Raw genomic sequence first — 22,535 nt, 5'->3', positions numbered from 1 at the left:
ACTACAGTCGGTGGTTCTTCGTGCTTAATAGATGATACATCGTGCAATATTCAAAGATTACGCGAAGAAAATTAATTGATTCGAGTAATCTCAACAAATTAACCGATCCAGTTAAAACTCTGAGAGGATCTTTAATCCTTTTGTCCCTGAATATGTATTTTTTGTTAATATCAGTTTTGTGAAAAAACACTTACGGCTGTGCAGTAATCAACCAAAACACATGTACCGACAACTGATTAATATTTAAGCTGTCATCTAGAAGCAAAGATTCCTGTGTGGTACAATTTTCTTTTATCTAGGCGTTTTCTAGATCTCCGATCATTTAAAATGCTTATGGTACCTATGTGTACCATTCGGGACTAAAGGGTTAACGACAATTCTTAACTTGTGGAATTTAGTTTGAAAAATTTTTGATTTTGCGCGCAATAGAGTAAAAAATTAAGTACGTTCTCGTCAAACGCAGGAGGAATGTACCTAGGATATATTTTAATGAAAAACCGAAGCAAAACAAAGACGAAATAGATGTTTATCTGAAAAAATAAATAATTCATCGTTGAAAGAATTATGGTATCATATCTACCTTTAAAATGACGTATATATTCGTCAAACGCAGTTAACTGGTTAAAAGCTTAAGTTAAAATTTTATTTTTTTATCTTTCTGACAGTTTAACTACACATTTTTCTCGCCGAGTGTCGATTGTCACTGGCGATATTTGCGTAGTCTTCACCAGAACTGCCATATCAGTCAAAATGACTGATTTCGATTTTTTGTTTCGCAATTATTGACATCTTAAAAGCATTAAATATTCAAAATCATCTTGAAAATAAACAGTTTTACTTGAATACTATAATGAATGTCCGAAGAAACTGAAAATAATGTATTGTTACAATTTTTATAGGGATTACATATCAATCGTATTAAACGCTCTGTTTCTAGTGTTAATAGTCTGCGAATCTGTAGACAAATAAAAAATTTTAGAAATACAGTTGTAAAAATAAAATTACAATAGAGAATAGATCTTCCTAACGATACGTTGTTCGATATAATAATGATTATATTGTAGCAGTAATAATTTTTTTGCGAGTGAAAGAGATTTCGACACTTCAAGGTCATCTGTAGTTTGTTCAATGAATTCATATGTTTTTTTTATATAATAACCGATGCTACTTTATATTCTACATGAAAAACTAATACCAGTTCTCAATACCACTATTTAAAGAATTCAATGCAATATTATTATTTTTGTACACTCCGCATTACCTTTTTATCTCTTGTACCTTATATGATAAATGAATAGTTAAAACTTTTCAATTATGTCAATGTATATTGTATGTTTGTTAAAAATAATTAAAGAATAGTATTACACGTTACAATATTGTGTTGAATTTTTATGTAGTCTATCATGAACAGAAGAATTGTGATTTATTAATAATTACAGGCTTATATAAAAACAATAAATTAATGATCTTTTCAATGGTTCTATCACAGACAATTAGCAAATTAAAAAATATCATTATTAGCACTCAGAAGTTGAATAGAAATTTTGACACTAGGGAAATTTGACCTGAATGATTTCGTGTTCAATTAAATGCAAATTAAATCAGCCATGCCTTTCTTTCATTAAATTATCGTGATATTGAACATTCCGAATCTCATTATTGAATTAAATATTATTATCAATCTATTGAATTAAATATTATTATCAATCTACTGAATTAAATATTGTTGTCAATCCATTGAATTAAATATTATTGTCAATCTATTGAATTAAATATTATTGTCATCTCAATATTGATTAAATATTATTCTACAGAACATAATGAGAAATTTCTGATAGTTGTAATACCCACCTATCATTATGGATAGGCTTATTGGAAAACATAACAGGATTTTCATTGTGAATTTGATAGAATTTCAAATTCGCTTTGTATATCTCACATTTGTTAGATTTTACTAGGTCATCAACTTTTAGTACAGAATAATTTTCATTATATAAAGGATAAATGAATAGTGTTGGTTTGATGATATACATAAGAAAATATTTCTTAATACCCAAATATAATGACAACCAAAGACAAAAGGAATAATACAGATTTGAAAAAAAGGAAATTTTTTTTATTTCCCTTTTTTAATCTTATTTCTTTATTAAGATTGGAAAAATAGAGAAGTACAGGAAAAGGAAAGAAAAGGAGAAAAAACAGCATAAAAAATCTAAAAAATTAACTTGATAAATGTAACTTGTATGTTAAAACTGTAGGTACTATATAATTAATTAATTCCTTCTTTTTTCAACAATTGCACTAGAATTATATTTATATTTTATTAGAAGGAACAGAAATTTGAGTTGCACAGCTAGTCTATATTTATCCTAAACATTAACTGTCAATAATGAATAGCGGTTGTACTGCAAGAAATTTGACAATATATTCTATTGAATTTGAAAGTTCCAGAACAAATTCCTCTCGATATCACAATGCAAAAAATAAAAATGTATAGGTTTCTCATGCTATAATTCAAGAAATAAATGCATTAAAATTCAGATATGTGCTTAAAATGTCTTCACATATGCAATCCTGTCTGTTTAACAAACACTGTCACAAAGTCATCTAGTACGCAACATCGCAAAGCACTAAAACGGTCGTACTAAAGACTTTACAACGTGACATCCCTAAAACTATTCACAGCGAAAAAGAGTTGTATTCTTGTTTAGTAAGGAATTTCTCGGAATACAAAGGGGAAATGCAGCGTTGCGTGGAGCGGAAAGCGGCCGAGCCACGTGAAAAGAAATTAATGCTACCGTGTTCCAACGGTGGCTATGCGTAGTAAAAAAAATGTCAAAGGGATTTCCTGTCTTTGGTTCAAGTATCCTTTCCACAGTTCTATTTTGTCCTTAATTCTATGCTCTCTTAGTCGATCTCGTTCATTTGATGCCAACGAATATAAATGAATCACGTGGATTGGATAAACCAATAATGCACAACGTTCTGCGTATAAAATATCATTTGATTGATGGAAAGATTGATGTACAAATGAACAATAAATATGCAAATGTACAATATATGTACATATTTATTAATATATTCGATATTTATAATACTTAAAAAATATATATGTATATTATGCATTTGTATGTTTGTTAAATATTTATTGATTTTATTTAATATATTAATAATACATGTAAATGTATTTATTGTACATTTATACATTCGTTGAAATAAAAAAAATATCACTGGATTCATTTTTCTATTCGAAATCATAGAATTTCTGCAATGGCGGAATAAATAAGCTTATAAAAAGGTGGAAGAGGGTAATAGCAACCAATGGGAATTATATAGTAAAAAACCCTTTTTTTTATATTTTATAAAAACCTTCAAAACTTTTTCATCGATGGACAATAATAAGAATTGGATTAATTTAATGCACTATGTTTAAAGAACGAAATGGGAATTGATTTCATTTGTAACAAGATTCGGAGGAAATGAAATAGATGTTACATGGAAGTTTAAACAAAAAAATGTTATCAATTACGAATCAAAACTGAATGCTTTTAACTTTGTCGTAGAGTTTGAATATTTCTAACACATAGGTTAGCGATTCTTCATCGATCTTGATGAAATGTGTTATTGAAGATGTGATTCCGAGCAAATTTTTCCTTTTACATGTTAGCACCACTCAGTTTTCGTTTCTGAGATATTTTAAGATATTTGCAAAAAGATTTGTCAATTATTTAAAAATTTCGCTCTCTTACTTATTTAAATGACATTACACAGTTTTTATTTATTAATATATAAATATTATGAAACTAGTAATATTTCTACTAATTGTTTCAATAAAGTAAGGATTTCATGTTATTTACCTGGGACTATCTGTAAAACGTATAACAACAAGTAAAATAACACGAATGTAGTAAATATAGCATAGATCCTTATTCGAGGCCTCCATTCAACCGTTAACAAGTTAACTACATTTGATGAGTATAAACGTTATCTTAAAGCTTGAAATGAAAATAATTTTTTCAATGATGAATTCTTTATTTTTTCAGATAAACATATAATTTTTCTTTGCTTTGGTTTGGTTTTTCATTCAAATATATTTTAGGTGCATCCTTCCTGCGTTTGATGAGTACATACATCATTTTTTGATGCGCACAAAACGAGATATTTTTTAAACTAAATTCCACAGTTATCGGATTAGCGTAGTTATGATATATTACTATTATATTGAATAATTTAATAATTTCTCAAAAGATTATCTATATCTTCTCAACAATTGCAAAAGGAGAACTCAGGAATAATTATAACTTACTACAAAGTTCTAAATTTAAGTAAAACAAAATAAAAGTTACTAAAAAGATAAAAACAGATAGAACGAAGAAACGTACTATTTTTAGTAACAATAAACCGTATAAAGTTACTGTTTTAACAGTTTTTGTCAAGTTTTGAAATCAAGGGAAATATCAATACACCGTGATGGTAATAAAAATTTTAAAATAAGCCGCGGATTAAACAACACTGCTAGAGGATCCTTCAACTCGAATCATCTAACGACAATGCGCAGGAAACGATTTAATCGACAAAATGGATTGTCCATAGCGTAATGCGGCTTAAACCCGTTTCTCGCTAGTAGCGCAACTATTTCACGATGACACAAAAGTCCACTGATTAAAAAACTATGCTTATCGGCGGGATTCCCCGCAATTATGCAATCAAAGTCTCACTTTAGCGCCATAACTTTAATGGTATAAACGCGATCTATGGTAAACGTTTTAACGGAATAATTGTGTTGCTATTCTATGAGAAGAGATTGTTATTTCTACGAAATAAACGTATATTGTTTTTGAAAAAATTGTGTATTGTGTGAAAGTTTTATACTGTTCATCTTTTAGACTCTAAGTGTGCTACAATGCGATAATAACTTTAGTGCATTTTTGCAGTCAAGACTTTCGTTTTAGAGAGGAAAAATTAGTTGCAAAAATGTTCGTAAATTTATTTATTTATATTTAGTTTGTTAATTTATTGGATTCTAATATAAATAATATAGTTATTATATTATATAATAATATAATAGATAAAATACTTTAATATTAAACATTTTTTAAGTTTACATAATTTTTTTATTATTTAGATAAAAGATATAAATTCTTATTAAAACTTTGCAACATATCGTAAAAAACATATTCTCACTGATCAATATATATAAGTCAGCTTAAATTAACTCAGCTATCTAAAAAAGATTGACGATTTATGGGTGCCCCTAATAATATACATATGTTACCTATAAAGTTTACATACTGATACACTGTAAAAAATGCAACAATAAAACAAGTATTTCCTAATATTTTACGTTTCCATATTCTAAACCAACGTTCCCTATCGAGCGAATAATTTGTAAAAATTCTTCCTCGCTTATGGGGTTAGGATTAATTAAACCTTGAATAAATAAAACCATGCTCGAAATATTACGTATTCTATGAATATGGAAAGCAAAACATTAAATTTACGTAAACAAGGAAAATTATTATTTGTTTTCAGGAATAGAGACACCTCCGAGAAACGACTCGGTTCGTTTGGAACCAGGACCCCTGGTAAATGGTGCCGGGGCACTTTACGTCGCTGCGACTTGTGCGTGCGCTTTAATATTAGTCGTCGGCAGTGTCGCAAGCGCTCTGTATATTCGCAACAGCAAGGCTCGCATTCAGGAATCACAGTGAGTACAATTTCACAACAACATTATTCTTAGTTAATTCAAAGTAATTCTGAAATTCACTCTGTGCGGGCAAATGAACTTAAGGCAAAACTATAGGAGCATCGTAGGATGCAAGAGTACTTATTTACCTATCTACCCAGCGGAGTAGAGCTATAGCAGCACTACAGTTTTTAATAATTCTAGTATGCCAAGCAATAACTTTTAAGTGTCAATAATAACACGAACGGAGTATGTTAAAAATATGTATTTAATGAAACAAGTAAATACATAACATTCATACAAAAGTAAATATATTAATAAATGTGATTTTCTACAAATGCACATCTATAGCACCAGTGTAACAACAACATTAAATAACGATAAATCTTTTATGCTATAACTACTTAAATATATTTTGATAATGCGTAGAACCACCTTTTTTATGAATGTACATATGAAAGTACAATATTTTCATAAGATTGTCTTAATGGTAACATATCCATATATAAATAAACAATCCCACAACATTTCTAGAACCAATCTATTAGTACTTTCTTTATTATTCCAGCACAATCGAGAGAGTTGCAAGCAAATCCAAAGTAATGATCAAGTAATGCATGAATTATCCAGTCTTTGCAGAGAGTCGATAAAATCAAAGCGAAACAATTCCACAGTAACAAGCGTCTCTGCGCAGAGAAGCGGGCGCGATTATGCATTTATCGAGCGTGTCCCGCTTATTAAATCCATAATTCCATCCGCGCGGCAAACGTGGACGCGATCGCACGCGAATAAATCAGAATTGGAGAGGGAGTGCGGGTGCACAGGCTCGGTTGCTCGTAAGGTACGCACGTCTGGCGGATTTTCACGTATCGCGTGGCGCATTCTCATTTCCCTCGAGTAGCCGGAGCGAAAAGTCGTCGTCAGCCGGCGTTACAAACTGTCACGAGTTTTCCACTGGATGCAAAAACTTACAAGCGACATTCTAAAGTTACATCGGTTTTCATGAGGTTTCGAGTGAAAGTGGTCTTCATAAAAATATGTGCCACGTATTTTTTCATCAATTATCATTTATATCGTAGATAACGATAAAAATTACTCCTCACAGGAAAACTTTATTTTGGAGGAAATGCGAGGAATGAGAAGTTTTAATGTAGTAATAAAAACTTCAGTTTTCCTATATTGGTATTCAGAGAAATTATTGAAAATAATGTTTTCTAATGTCGTATTTATAGAAATAGTGGTTTCTACTTCATGTCACAACTGGTTTCTGTCCAAGGAAAAAATAATTCGTATAACGGACAATCAATTGCAAAATAATTTATTTGAATAATTGTTTATAAATGAACTATGAATGTTAGTGCATGTAAAACTTTTAAAGAATTAATGAAATATGAAACTCGTTTGTCAGGAAAATTCTTATGAATTTGGGAAATTTTCTACTTCATCATTTTTTAAATACCTTTTATTTCTCCTCGTTTTTTTAAAAATCAAGTATTTACATTTTCCTCTTTACCGATAAAACTTTCTGTTCACCCCAATAGATATGCATCGAAGCAATATGCACTCGTTCAAAATCATTTACATCGACATTCGAATAAATAATTAAATTATTACAAATAAATATAATAATTTACAGCGAGTATCGAATAATCATTATCCGGCTGAAATATTGGGCTAACAAGAATTCATTAAAGGAACAATTCGAATAATGCCCAACCTCGTTAAAAGCTAGCTATACCTCCTTTTCGGAGGGACAGAAACAGTAGGACTGAAAGTTCCTACACCCCGCGGGGTATTCGATGGATAAGCTGGATAGGAAGAACTCGTCCACATGAAATATCCTTTCAATAAGCCCTAGTGATCCGTCGGTCGCTTGGCACGCCAGCCGACATTTTATTGCACGGGTACGCGCAAGGGCGTTCAAGGGAACTCCACCGGGAGAGGATGTAAGAACCGGAGGGAGAGAAACCACTCTCTTCCCTAGCCCTTCCGGCCCGGATATTCTTCCCTCTGCTTGAACCACTTGTCTTCTCCGCGGATGTTCGAATCGAAGATGACTTTAACACGTATAATATCTTCCTTGTTTTATAATGATCATGTGAGACAATGGATCCTGCCCTCCAGCTAGAGACCCATTCCTCTTTGGCACTAGGATAACTACTGCATTTGGGAAAAATAATTTTAAGATTATGCGGAGAGTGTCATTTTCATTTATAAAATTGATTATTTTTAATATTATTCGTTATTTAATCTTGATCGGGGCCTAGGGTTTTTTTCGACTCAAATCGGGATTAATTTTTACTGTATGTTTTTTTTAAAGATTAAGGTTCAACGATACCTCAAATTCAAGCTAAAAAATATAATAAATTTTGCGGGAAAATATTGAATAATGTAATTGAAATTCTTATAAACTTGTTTTTTGTGCTATCTGTATAAAATGTAAACAAAATACAAAATTTACTTCGAACTTTGTCGTATTAAGTTATGCAGAATTTTATTTTGTAACTGTTATATTATTTCTGCTTATTATGTTTTATATTTAAACGATCAATTAATCAACAACAATGTAAAGTGTTCAGTAGTAAATTCATTTTAACTTTGAATATTCTTTTATGGAACCGAGCCCTCAATACTTCGTATTTTCTCTTTATAAGTATACAGGATATTCCGTTTTAGTCTATGAATTCAATTATTTCAATGTAGATAGGTTAACACTTTTTTGTAGAGAATGACCTCCCGCGTCGAGTGATCTAAATGAAGTTACATGAGACAAACTAAGTTACCTAGAAGCAAATTAGGTGTAACAAATTATTGCACCCTAAAAAAGAACAGAAAAAATTATAATTGAAACATTTTTAAGATAATGAATAGTTTCGGAGATAATTACATTTATAGATTAGAATGAGACACCTTATATACATATCTTTGTTGGGATTATTTAACCATTCGCATGACTCCACATGTAAGATAATTATTAACAATTTGAAAGCAATAATACTAACACGAAAACTTTAGCTGAATGACATATACGGTTACTCTAAAATTCTCTAGTTAAATGTTGCAAAGTTGTGCTATTAAAATATGCAGAAAAGTAGAAATGATGACTTTACGTATATTATGTTTGTAACCATTTCTTACTTAAAAATAAAAAGTGTTGACACCTTCTAAATAACCTAGAAATAATTGTAATTAATCATTTGAATACTATGAGTCATTGCATAAATTCAACAGAGAAACGTCTAGTAACATGATTGAGTAAAGTAGTCTCTTTTCATATTGAAAAGTACTAAACCCCCCAATGATGTTTGCTTGATTTCAGAATTGTACATGAATAAATACTATACATAAAGTGTAATTTATTGAAATGTCCAATAAAATAATTACGAGAATCTATAACCCGTTAACACATGAACTTTCTATTATTTAATATGCTTGATATGTACATTATATAAAAATTAAAAGGATAATTTTAATATATTTTATACCTATAATTGTAACGTATTCCTTTTTAATTTCTATCACCATTTATTATAATATGTCAGTGAAGTTATTAATTTTTAATATAATTCTGAATATTTAATACTCTTATAACAACAATAATTACAAAATGAAAAATTTAGAACTAGTCATTTTTATTGGTACAGTAATTCTGTTATTAAGTAAAATTCACGTGTGTATGTACTGTATGTAGAATACATATCGTGACCCGATGCTCTGGTTTCGTTGAAGCGTGAGAACAACGTGATTGTTGCACGTGGCTTTGTAGTTTATGGCACCATTTACACGGTATTTCTTTTCAGTACGTAAAACAAAGAGTCTAGAAAAGAACTAAAAGCGATTGTTAATGATTACTATACAAGTTATTTATATAAAAGTGGAAGCTGAAATATCTCTATTGCTTTAAATAACATGGAAACAAATTTGTTAAGTGAGAAACGTTCTTTTTAAAGAAACAATTATTGTAATAAAAAGAATATTGTTTCTTTTAAAATAGTATTCCAAAATTATGAATGTTCTTCTTTGTAAATTGGAGCACATATTTTTTCATGAATTCGTCACTATGAACTATAATGTTTATGGCTGTATGGCGTAATATTCATTCTGGTATTGTAAAGTGGTGTTTGTAATATAATGTTCATCTTCTTAGAGTCGTTGTTAAAAAATAGGTATTTCATTGTCAGTATGGTAGTATAAATTTAATCCGTGTTAAATTAAAATATCCTATTAATTTTATATTTAAAGTCATTTTACACATTTTATTTTTATATTTAAATTCATTTTCTTATATTTAAACTTACTTTGCACATTTTATTCGTAGTGTTCTTCATTCAAAATTAAAATAATAACGTTTTTAACACTAGAACTGCCGACCGTTTAATACGATTAATGTATAATCTCTATAAAAATTCTAACAATGTACTTTCTTTTGGTTTCTTTATACAGTCATTATAGTATTCAAGTGAAACTACTTATTTTTAAAATCATTTCGAATGTTTAACACTTTTAAGGTATCAATAATTGCATAATAAGTAAATTGAAATTCGCCATTTTTGTGGATGCAATAGTTCTAGTTTTAACATAAATGATCATTTTCATTCTGTTTTATACATTCTAATATTATCTACATTAATGAGATTTACAAGCTAATCATAAGAATTAGCAATAAAATGGAACAGTATCTTAACAGTTTAACACCTTGTCACACATTACTATGTGTTTTTGTTTAATTAATTCATTAATTAATGCATATTTATGTACATATCAGAAGTATATACACCATTGTATATTCTTTTTAAATCGATTTGTTTTTAGCGTATTAAAACAGAATTGATTTTCACTAAATGATTTCATAAAACGTCCGGTATTCAACATATTTCATACTCTGAAATTGCTAGGTGCTTAAGTGTTAATAGAACACAGTAGATCATCTTCTCATCAGAAAGTTCATTTTAAAACATAAACTTCAAAAGTGTCTTAACAACTTTAATTAACACAGAGTAAAAAAATGTTATTATCCATTTCCCCTAAAAGCTTAGCTTCACCGCGAAGCTTCTATAACCTATTTTATGATGCATACATTATTAACTATATCTACCAAGAACATCTTATCCAACAAAATTCCTGTAAAAGAAGATCTGAGACAAAGTTTCAGGGAACGGAGAACTTTTCCTTCTTCGCCCGTCTTCTCATCCCTCCCCTTCTCTTCCTTCCTCTTTATGCAGACTTGTCATATTTCCTTTGAATATATTAATTCTTCCGAGACTTCCGGCACGAGATTTTACGCGCGATTTACTTACAAAAGATATAATTTAAATCCGCGAAACAAGATCTATTTCATCTTTATTCATTTTTTCTTTAATAAATGAAATCCAGTTAAAAGAAAATTAAATTTCGTTCAGAAGATATTTCGCATTTATTTCATTTGTATCCACTAACATTTAAATCTAAATTGATATAGAACGGCAAATAAAATTTTGAAATTTACTATGAAATAAAGAAGAATCTGTAATTCATAGCGAAATGTATTCGCTAATTACAGGTAAATTTTTATTATTGTATCAAAGTTTATTGCAATGCATTTGTTAGAAATTAGTAAATTTCATAAAATAACGCAAAGAAAAAAAAGGAATTAATATTTAACCTTTGAAAAAAATAAGAAAACTATATTGAAATGAAAATTACTTCCATTATCATTATGAGTTTCAAAGTCGCACTGATATTAATACTGAAATAAATCTGTCTCAATTTTTATAAAATGTTAGGTTTCAAAATAGTAAAGAAAATGATACCTAACTAGTTAGTAATGTATTATGACTTCGGTAAAAATAAAAACAAAGTTTTTATAGTGTATATTTTATCATTCTGAATGATAAGAAAAGTATTATCAACATTACGTATTATACGAAGAAAAATGATTTTAAATTATAAATTGATATCATTTCAATACTGAGACCATTATTTAAAATTAGATTATCTAAAAAAATGGTTTTTAAATCCTAATGATTTAAAGTAATTCAAAGAATATTATAATTGTTTTTCTCTCAATATTATAATTGTAATATTGATTATACATCATCAAATGAATTCAAATGTAATGACATCATACATTGTATCATTATTAATACTATTCAGCCAGGATGAAAGTAGGTAGCAGACAATCTTTTCTCAATTTATAAAGTCTCTGAGAATCTGCAACAAAATAATAAGTTATATTAACAGAAGTATCCCATGAGATATTATGGCTGCCACGTTATTCAATTAAAACCCTTATTAAGTCTAACTGTAATTAAGAGACGCTCTTTGCGTTACTCGCATTAAACCTCGAGTGTACCAGAAATCTACTTAACGACGAGTACGGTGGAGAATCTCTCGGTTGTGCATATTAATTACACGTTCACCGGAACGATAGTTGTTTTTCGCATTAACGATTTAAATATTCCCTCGCCGTGCCGCGCAATATCTGCGAAATGAATTTCGTCATATTAAAATTCTGAAAAATGCGGTTAAGGAAAGCACGCAACATAAGGACGTCATCTTTCCGTTTCATCTTTATCCCCTTTCGCAATCCGCCTTTCCAATTCCCCTCTAAGTGGTCCAATTGTCCCTTACCGGATTTTATTAAATCTTTTGAAGCTTTCAATCGCTATTCCTGTGCCTTCTGTTGTTGATTCCTATACTTTCTACTGCACACATTTTTCCTTGCAATAAAAGAAACTTAATCGACAATCTAAATAGAAATAAGCTGAATATATTTGAAACATTATTAAACGTGCTGAAGTATCTCACACAGATGATTACTGATAATATTAAAAAATTACATTAGACTATTGTTTTATGAAAATAAATAATAAGAGTATTTAATGCTAAACCTATGAAGCGGGTCAAAATGACCCATTCCTGATTTCCTCTGTTCGCAATTATAAAAAAGATAGCAGATCATTTCTCTGAGAAATTATTAAAGAAATTGATTTAGCAATATACATACTGAATTGTAAATTAATTAAAGCTTTAATATATGCACTCTTGGAGTTTCTATAGACCAATTTCAAAAAGTCAATGTAATTACTCAGTAGTTTTAGTGTTAAGAAGCATGGTACATGGAATTTTTGTAAATAAAAGAACTCGTGTATTAGTAATTAGTTTCATTTGTACGTTAAGATATAATTATTTCAAACTATTTATCTTTTTTTAATTTCCTTGCACATGTCTGTTTCATACCACACTCAGGTGCAAGAGTAAAATAATATTTCCCATATATTTTCTCCATTTTCATTTAGATACTTGTTCGAAACCATACACGTATAATATTTATTATTTATAACCATAATAAACAGTAACAGTAAATGCTAACAGAATTTTAAAAAAGCAGATATTTTCAGTATCAATATGCAAATTAAACGGGACAATATTGTTAACGTGATAAAACATGATAAAATCACATTAAATTATTTTAAATCGAACAGTCAGTAACCATAACCTTGTTCGTTCATGTATTTACTTATTAAGTGTCTTTCTCTTGTACTAAAGCTATAAATATTCCACATTTACATTTTACCGTTATCAAACGGCACAATAACATATTCAAACTTACAGTAAAACCAATGCTAATTAGCATTCGATACATATTTATCGTTTTAGCATAAAGTTATCAAAATTTACAAATTTATATATTACTTTTAACACTAAAACTACCAGACAGATCAAACTAACTCATGTTAGAATGTTTAGTTTGCAAGTATTTAAATTATGACAAGGCTTTTGCAGAAAATTGTAAAATAAATTTGTGTGTTTGTACAAATACAGCAGTAAGGGACCTATCAAATCTCGAAAAATATATTGTTCAAATTTATATAAAAACTTAGAAATAGGTCACTCGGATTGCTTAGTAGTTTTAATGTTACAAAGCTGAAAATTTTCATATTTACGTATATAACGCAAGAAAAATAACAGTTTTCACTCATTGTCAGGAGAATATTCCCAAGATTATCGACTTCATGGCGAAACATGCTTCATATCGTACTCTACAAAACCACTGATTTCTAACCGACGGAAATCTCCGTTTATAATTCAAACTTGCGTTGTGCCTTCAACGTTTTGTACTTCCGCAAACATGGTTTAAATAATGGCATCGCGTCGGTGAGTGGCTCAATATTTTCAAACTTTAATACACCGGGTAATTTTATGGAAAAGAATCTTCGCGAGGCAGAGACGGGCGAGAGTAGCTTCCCTTTCTTTCTCTCCGCGGTACCTTTTGCGTTGGGAAAGTCTCGGCATCGGCCAATTGTCTCTCGAGGGATATATTAGCTCTTTTGAGACTCTCTAGCATGATAACGCACGGGAAAACGAGGCTTCTGGATCCTTCCCTGCCCCTTGTGCGTTCCCTGCGGGGACGAGGCTACAGATTTTACATCCGCTCGCTCGAGTAAACACAGAATACACCCTCGCACTCTCACCCCCGTCTATCTCGTCGCGAAAAGGACGATTTTGGGGTTCGATAGGGACACGCCGCTCTTTGCGGTAGAATGCTCGATTCGCGAATGAGGATGGGAAAGTCTACCAGACTCGTGTCTTGCTGGATGTATTAGATCGTTTTATGTTTTCATGCTTCTGACGACATCAATGAATATAGAGAAGGAAACGCGGGATAATTTCGACTATGATGATGTACACTTGACTGTCATTTACACGAAGATTTGTTCCGCGTGGATGCGTTGTATGTGAATGATAATTGCGTAAATAAGGTCCCTTGGTACAAGAGAAAACAAAATATTGAACAGAAGAGCGGATATACACATACACTTGCAATGATTATGCCTTACGTAATGTTGTCATCACTTTCAATTAAAAAATTAATGGTTATACAAAGACTTACTTATAAATGATACAAAAATATATTAGAAAGAAGATACAAACACTTACCGTACAAACTCTAATATTGACCATGAAAAAGGTACAAGAAAAAGAATTATATTTCGTAACACTAATAAAAAGTGTAGTATTCTACGGGTTACATTTTTTAATCTAGTAAGACAAAAAATATTACCAACCCTTAATGAGAAAAGAAATCCGCGTTTAGTAGAGCACAAGGGAATCCCAATCTCAGTCCGTTTTTATCCCGATGTCTGCAAGTAATTACAGATAAGAAGGATTTTGTTCTTTTTTGTTTACTCCGTTACTTTATTTGAAATGTATATTATATCAGTGTTAATTTCGTAGATAAATGATGAATATTTTCTTACTAACAAATAAAAATTAATTAATGCTAAGATTTTAAGAATATAAATTAGTTTAATGTATATTCTTTACATTTCTTTTTTTAGTAATAGTTAAAGTCATATCAGTCTCTAAAATTAGGTTATTAGACATTTGATATATAAATCTATAATTTTTTTAAAAAAGTTATATTTTTTAGAAGTCCTAATAGTTGTCGCATCTTCGTTAGGCGGATCTTACTTTCTCATAAGTCTGAATAGATCTGGCAGTTCCTTCTTGTAATTAAATATATTACAAAATAGAGTAGAATAATCAATGATTAACTTGATTTCACAAATTGGAGCACGTTTGTTTTCATCGTATACAAATAGGTTATCTTAATAAAGTAGATAGGGTTGTTTCTATAAAACCAGAGAGCCGTTAAAACAATGCAGATTGAAGATTAGTGAAAGAAAAATTCCCAAGATACAATACAAACCAAGTAAATTAAAAATAAAATAAAAAATTAATCGAATATAAAACTAACGAACGAATAAAAATATACTGTTTCTAACAGTAGAAAATTTCAACACAGCAAGCATTTCGCAGCAACTGAAACAGAAACGCGGCGTCACACAAGCCGAACGAAACATTAATTCCAGCAACAGATCACAGACATCCACAAATATAATTAATCCCCTACTTCCACCTATTGTATCAATGAAATCATTATCGCATCTTCATAGAACGACGTTTCCACTCGAAGCCATCGGCACAGAGGAAACAAAGTAAATGAAGGAAAATAAATCGAAAGTTTCAGCGCACCGTAAAATACAGTCGAGAGGTCCTCGGCCATAGATACGGAAATTCGCCCGAAAAAAAGGCAACGGGAAGAGAAAAGAAAAAAAAAGCGAAACGTGGAATGTTTGAAATCGTTGGCGCAATGCATTCCGCCGTATTTCGCTCAACTTTTTGCCAAATCGTGCCGGGGCGGATTTACATGCGCAAAACGGCCAATAAATCCGGGGAAATATCGGAACCCGGCGTTCTTCGACGAATTCTCTCGCAGTATTTTAGTTTTCTCGCTATCTCCAGCCTCGTTCCACGACCTTTCTCCCAAGTCTCCTATCTCGCCGCTTTTGAACCTCTCGCCGCCTCTAATATCGCGCTGCAAAGGGAGAAAAGACCCTCTTTGAAAATTTTTCCCCGCGGGCTAAGCGGTAATTTCACACGCTACGAGGACCTTCGGCGGAATCGATCAAACGAGGATGCCGTGGCGGATGTATTCGGGAACTTTCCGGCGTGTCTCGTAACGCGAGGCCGGCAAAAAAGGAAGAGATCTCTCCACCGACTTTATGGGAAAGTCGTTTGACACGGAAGTGGATAAGCATGGCCAAAGGAGTCGCGTCGAAATCTGGACGGTTCGCGGTTCGGTCACGTAGTAAAATAACAGACAAGTCTACTCTCCAGATCCAAAGGACTTTAGCCTTTTTGTAGGATGTTTTAGGACGTATATTGTGTATTTAACGGTTTGCAGTCGAAAGTTTTTCACTGGAAATATTCTATATTTTCTGGTAAGGTATAGGGAAATTTTTCTTTAAACTAACTTATCGGGGAATCGCGCATAAATTAAGGAACCATGCTATTTTATTTCGATATTTGGAATGGAAGGGTTGAAGGGGATATTCAGTTGGAAATCAGTTAGTTTAGAGAAAATATATTGAAAATGTATATTTTCAAGGATTATGTTTTATATTGAAATTAATTATATAGGGATTCATTTTGTTGTTTTTATTGATTTTGTGAAAATTATTACAGTTTTAAAAGTTAGTAATTTTTATATAATGAACTATTCGCACTGCTGACAAAATTTTGAAACAAATGTATTCGTGCCATTCTGCTGCATATAGTTGAGCCATATGGACACATACTGTCATATATTGTTGAAAAATATATAAATACATTATTGCATTTAAAAAATTAAACGTGTTTTTTCTGTTGCTAAAAGTGTTATAAACTTCAAATATTTACATATTCTATGATGATATATTAAATATTCTATCAATCATTTTCTTGAAAATATAAGAAAATGTACTTCCTATTCATAAACATTTTACTTACGATACTTAAAATCATTTTTTGTAAATAACGAAGTCGTAAATTAGCTTCTTTAAACACTGTTCGATTTCAATTTTGAATATACCTGTAATAAATATTTGTACTCTCTCTGTATTTCAATATCTTAAAAAATATTTTCTTTAAACAGAAATTCAATACTTTTATGACTACTTCAACAGGGAAATGTATTGAACTTCAAAATTGAAAAATATTTAAATCTATAACTGTATCGAATTGAAGTTATTATTTCAAAGACACTCAATTATAAAAATAGTAAATAAATTGTAATCGCAAAGTCACTTTGACATATGACTTTTTCAACTTTAGATTTTCAAAAATATAACAATGAAAGTATTACCTTTCTTTAATGAACTATATCTATTCTTATTTCACCTATTATTTCATCTATCAGTTTCGATTAACACGAATAAGTGTTGCATTCATATAAAATTATTTATAAAATTATTAAGCTGCTTAATATCACACTTCTTTCATCGCTCCACACACTAATAACACAGATTAATTTTGTCATATAACAATTATAAGATTATTATTAAAATCGTAAACCAAAGTGCGATACGAAAAAATGTTTTGTAATTTTGGAAGTTTTAAGTATTTCCCAGCTTCAACATTTGCTCGTGTCGTGCACTTCATTTCCGATCGGACGAGTTGAAATCGCTCACAAAATACTTTGAAAGCATCCATCATACTTTTACTACAATTTCTGAAAGAAGTTATACCATCATAGTGGGAAAGAAGTTACGAAAGATAAAATAGTCGTGGAAAAGCGGCTGTCTGAGATGCATTTGCATCTTGAAAGGTAATGCTATTAACTTCGAAATAGTGTATAAAAATCAAATTCTGGTTATGTAATTATAGAATTATACAAAAAGGTATAATACCATAATATCTATAATCTAATTACTATCTGTTGAATCATATTTTATTTAACATTACAATACATTTGACAATATACTGTTAGAATAAAATCGTTTTTTCAATTATTCAGAAAGAAATTATTAAGTTAACTTTAGCAGCTTGAATTTTTATTTCTTATTATGCTACAAAAAAATGAAACTAATGTGCTTTACATTGTTTTAAATGATATAATATAAAGTAATACATTTTTTATTAATTGACTTATTCTTCTGAACAATATTTTCAACGAGATGAAGTTGTTAAGTGCACATATAATAAATTACATTTTCCAAAATCAATTTACACAAATGTATTTCTTATTCAAACAACACCATCTGTTAATTTGCGACGTTTTTTTAACATCAGTCATTTACAAGAGATTTGATTAAATCAATTTCTCACTCGAAATTTCAGAATTGCTTTCTTTACTTAAATGTGATTGGTAACTAACAAAATAAATGTGTGTCAAATATTTTTATTAAAACTTTTTTCCATCAAAGTCCCATCAAAATATATTAGCCATACGTACATACTGCCTTAGAATTTATATCCATAAAACACATATACAAACTATTTGTGTCTAAATCTAATGAATGTAGAAAGAATAATTTACTTCCTAGTAAAATAAATTTTGAAATATATATTCGTCATGCATGTGCGCGAAGTATCGTTAATGTCTCTCGATCCTTTAATTGTTATCTTTACTTGAGATCCGTCTTAATAAAAAATGAGAATTTATACAAACATTTGTAATCTACTTATAATTACATTCTTGGGAAAAAAGTAAATACTCTTTTAAATTTGTTCAATCACCATGCTGTTCAGAAATAGCTTTAAAAGTGTCATTTCTATTTAAGGAATAATCACCACCAATAATTATTTTTTTATTCCTTACCAGGCAATACTATTATATATTCGTAACAATATATTTTCATATTTTTGCGACCCTAACGACACATGTAAATATGTAGCAAAAGATAAAAATATTGTAAATACATTATGGCGATACTAGCACCAGGCTCAATAGAAATTAACGTTTATCAACAACAAATAATATTATAAGAAAAAAAGGAAGAAAAAATTAATTTCAATTTCAAAAACATTCAAATCACAAAAACCAAACCAATCTTACATAATTAATTGCAGTTTAAAAAGTGAAACAAATCCAGTTTAAAAATATAATTCTTTGTAATGAATATTTAAACATACAATTTAATAGCGGCACGCATCCCTACAACATTCCAAGAATACCTAAAAGAAAAACCAATTCCCAGGAATAAACTTCATTCCACAAAACCTGACAAAACCGAAAATCCCCATGAATATAACTAATTTACGTATTAGCTCGCGTAGCTCTAATTGTCACGGGAACAGTAGCAAAGCTAAAGGATAAGACGGGCTGAGGGAAGAGCCGGTGGCGTGGTGGTAACGCATATCCGGTTGGATTATTATTTACGCAGCGGTATAGTCGGCGCGGAGCATGTCGCGCATTACAGAAATAATTAACTCCGTGTATAATCATTACGTGGCTACAGAGTCGTCTGTCCTTTTAGGAAAACACTGCCCTGCTGCAGCTATTCAGCAGCAGACACCGGCGGCTTGCCCAGAAGTTCTGTTCTGGTTAGGGTCGACCCACGACCCGGAAGCGCGAATTCCGGAAGTTACGCGACCATTGCAGACCTGGAGCCGCTCTATGCGAGACCCTGCGGTTCTCGGGCGAGTTACTACGCTTCCAGCCATATGACGCATCTAAGCCAGGTACGCTGGAAAATGATTTTATGGGAAGTTGGCGAAGATATTGCATTAAGTATCTACTACCCCCGGCCGCTTCCTGTGGGCCCCGCTGCATGAAACTCGGAACAGCCGCGCGCGCGCGCCGCGTTCAAGCCTGTAAATGTTTAACCGGCTTTACTTTAAGCGCGATACAATATCCGCGCTTCGATCCACTGAATTTTATATTCCATTGAACACCGTTCGGGATTACAGGAGGATTATGAAGAGTTCGAGTATACATTTTTTACTACTAAGTAAAGGGTACTATGTAGCTCTGGGATGAGGATGTTCGGGACTGACGTATTAATTGATAGAATGAGCATTTTTATGAGTTTTGGAGGATTGGTTGACCCCTCGACTTATAATAACTTGTGAGACTCGTGATGAATGTTTTAAATAGAATTTAACGAATATAAATAATATTCTTCTGTTATTGATTATTATAGTTTAGAGCCAATGTAGACATAGAACATGCATAGAATTTTTCTCTTTTTTCAATTAATTATTACTGACAATGTTGTTGCATCGATCACAGTTGAAACATAAATCATAGGATTAATCCATTGTTCTGTAATGTCAAGTTAGATTTGAGATGAGAAGTTTTAGCTAAAACAAATTTGAGGTTTGTTTACTATTTTTGTATGTATTACGTGTTAGTTTTGTGTTGTAAATCATTAACCTTCGGAGGAAACGTAGAAATTAAATTCTTTTCTGTTTGTCGTAAATTGTTATGGGTGAAGTATTATGAAGTAAGTTGTGTTAGAAATCATAGAATAAAGGATTAAACCTTAACAAACGGTTTTAGCGTTATTATTTTCATAGTTTGTTAATTATTAAGTCTAAAAGCAATTATTAGTTGATTTCTTTATGATAGAAATAAATTTGTTTCTGAACAAGTATTACCATGTAAATAATTCTCGGTAAAGAAAATTATGTATTTAATAAACTTGTTTTCATATAAGTGAAAGATAGATCTCTTAGGTCATTTAAACTAAAAAGCATCATGATACAAATTTTTCAGGTAGCTGTATTAATAACGTTATTACTACCTCTTGCCGAATTTTTGTAATGTTTTAATGATTTGCAAAAGTGTCCACAGTGAAGATAATTCCAATGAAAACAGTCTGTAATTAATTATACTAACTAGTTAGAGCTATGTATTTAAAATGATTTTCTAAATTAGAAAAAATAAGGATAAGAAAACATTGAATTTATTTATATTTGTATTTTATATTGATCATTCCATCTACTGTCAAAGAAGATGGAAAATACATAAACCTTGAGTTTTGCCTGTCGCTCAAATTGTATATATAGGTGCAGGAGTATACATTGGAAATATTTAAAATCCATACGGGTAATCCAGGGTGAGCCAAATATTTGAGCCGAAGATTTACAGATTAAAAGTAGACAGATTGTAAAAAAGTAACATCACTTTTTACATCTGTTGCTGACGTCGTTGTTTGTCACAAGAAAATAGAGATACACTGAAAACACAAATTTGTAAAAACTTGTTAATATTTACAAATCATTTAAACCTTCAAGAAGGACGTCTGCGCAGGGTACTGACTCTGATTTCATCTTCAGCGCATTTATTTCCTTCGTTAGGATTTAATTACCACTGTTTATGCCTCATAAAATTAAGAACAGCAATAAAAAATATAGAAAACCTTAAAGTATCAACAAATTATAATATTTGTAACGCAGTAAGAAGAATTTAAAGGAACTGAAGGAAACCAATAACAGGGTACCGCCCCTGAGGGATTAATTAATAAATTAACACTTTGTGTTACAATATCATGTCAGAGTCGTGACGAAATATTCGAACAGGTGTTAGCAAATGTAAATATCATTACGTTCAGTTCCTTTGAAATTAAATATTTATTATTTTTCTATTATCAATTGTTAATCACTGGAATAAATGTAGACATAGGACAAACATAGAATTCTTCTTTTTTACTATTATTAATGATAAAGTAGTTCCAATAAGTGCAGTTATGAAAAAGAATCATAAGACAAGGGGTTAATATTCATAAAATAGAAGACGTCGAATCTTAACCCCTTGCCGTGTGATTTATTTCTCAATTCTGATCGATAAGAATACTTTGACATTAATAATTTATTGCAAGAAGAGAAAAATTCTAGGCATATTGAATGCCTATGTTACCTTTTAAGTATAATAATTGATTACAGAAGAAGAATATTTACTTTTGAATGAACTCAGTAATATTCATGTTTGTTAAATCTTCACCACGAGTTTGACGCGTTGTTATGAAGCAAGGAGTTAAATCTCTCTGAAAGTTGGCTAGTGGAGCGTAAATCCTCCCAACAGCCTGCAATTATCCTCTCTGATACAAAATCGCTATTTCCACGCACTCTTAATGCCTACAAGGTAATTAGATCCAGTGGCATTTCTTTGGCAGTGCTCTTTGATGGCTCACCAGCGCCAGATTCACCATAAAGTTCCAGGCTCACCGGCAGCTGTCATACCGTATATTCGTTGAAAAGAGTTAATAAACTGTAATTGAGTTAATCCTCTTACACACTAATATCCAGGCGTAATCCGCTGCGGTATTCCGCCGTGGGCGGAGTCTTCGCCGGGCTACTCAAATCACAAAAGTTTCAAGAACTTGCTATATTAAATAAACTTACACGCGAAAACATTTTCACGGTAACCGGAACTGAGTCTGCGTAAGGATTACCTGGCCAGCTTCGCTTAAGAATCGAGTGCTCTGCAACAGTACAGTGCACGAGACAATGTCGAACGCACTGAGGACGCAGACGAGGAACGGACTAATAGAAAAGTAATATTTAATTTATACTTAAACAAAATAAACGACACTTAGCTTCC

At 30.9% G+C, this 22,535-nt stretch overlaps 1 protein-coding gene across 1 annotated transcript in view; it reads left to right on the top strand.

The window, feature by feature from the left end:
• The window catches only part of LOC116426099 (tyrosine-protein kinase Dnt), a 208,441-nt gene that overhangs the window by 152,447 nt on the left and 33,459 nt on the right, over nt 1–22,535 (top strand). The window contains exons 4-5 of the mRNA XM_031974585.2: nt 5,533–5,707; nt 19,468–19,672. Of these exons, the coding sequence (XP_031830445.1) occupies nt 5,533–5,707; nt 19,468–19,672 (380 nt within the window). The remainder of the gene's footprint in view (nt 1–5,532; nt 5,708–19,467; nt 19,673–22,535) is intronic.

The sequence above is a fragment of the Nomia melanderi genome, chromosome 12, assembly GCF_051020985.1.
Source record: "Nomia melanderi isolate GNS246 chromosome 12, iyNomMela1, whole genome shotgun sequence".
NCBI classification, from domain to species: domain Eukaryota; kingdom Metazoa; phylum Arthropoda; class Insecta; order Hymenoptera; family Halictidae; genus Nomia; species Nomia melanderi.
This window is presented reverse-complemented; position numbering and strand designations above follow the sequence as displayed.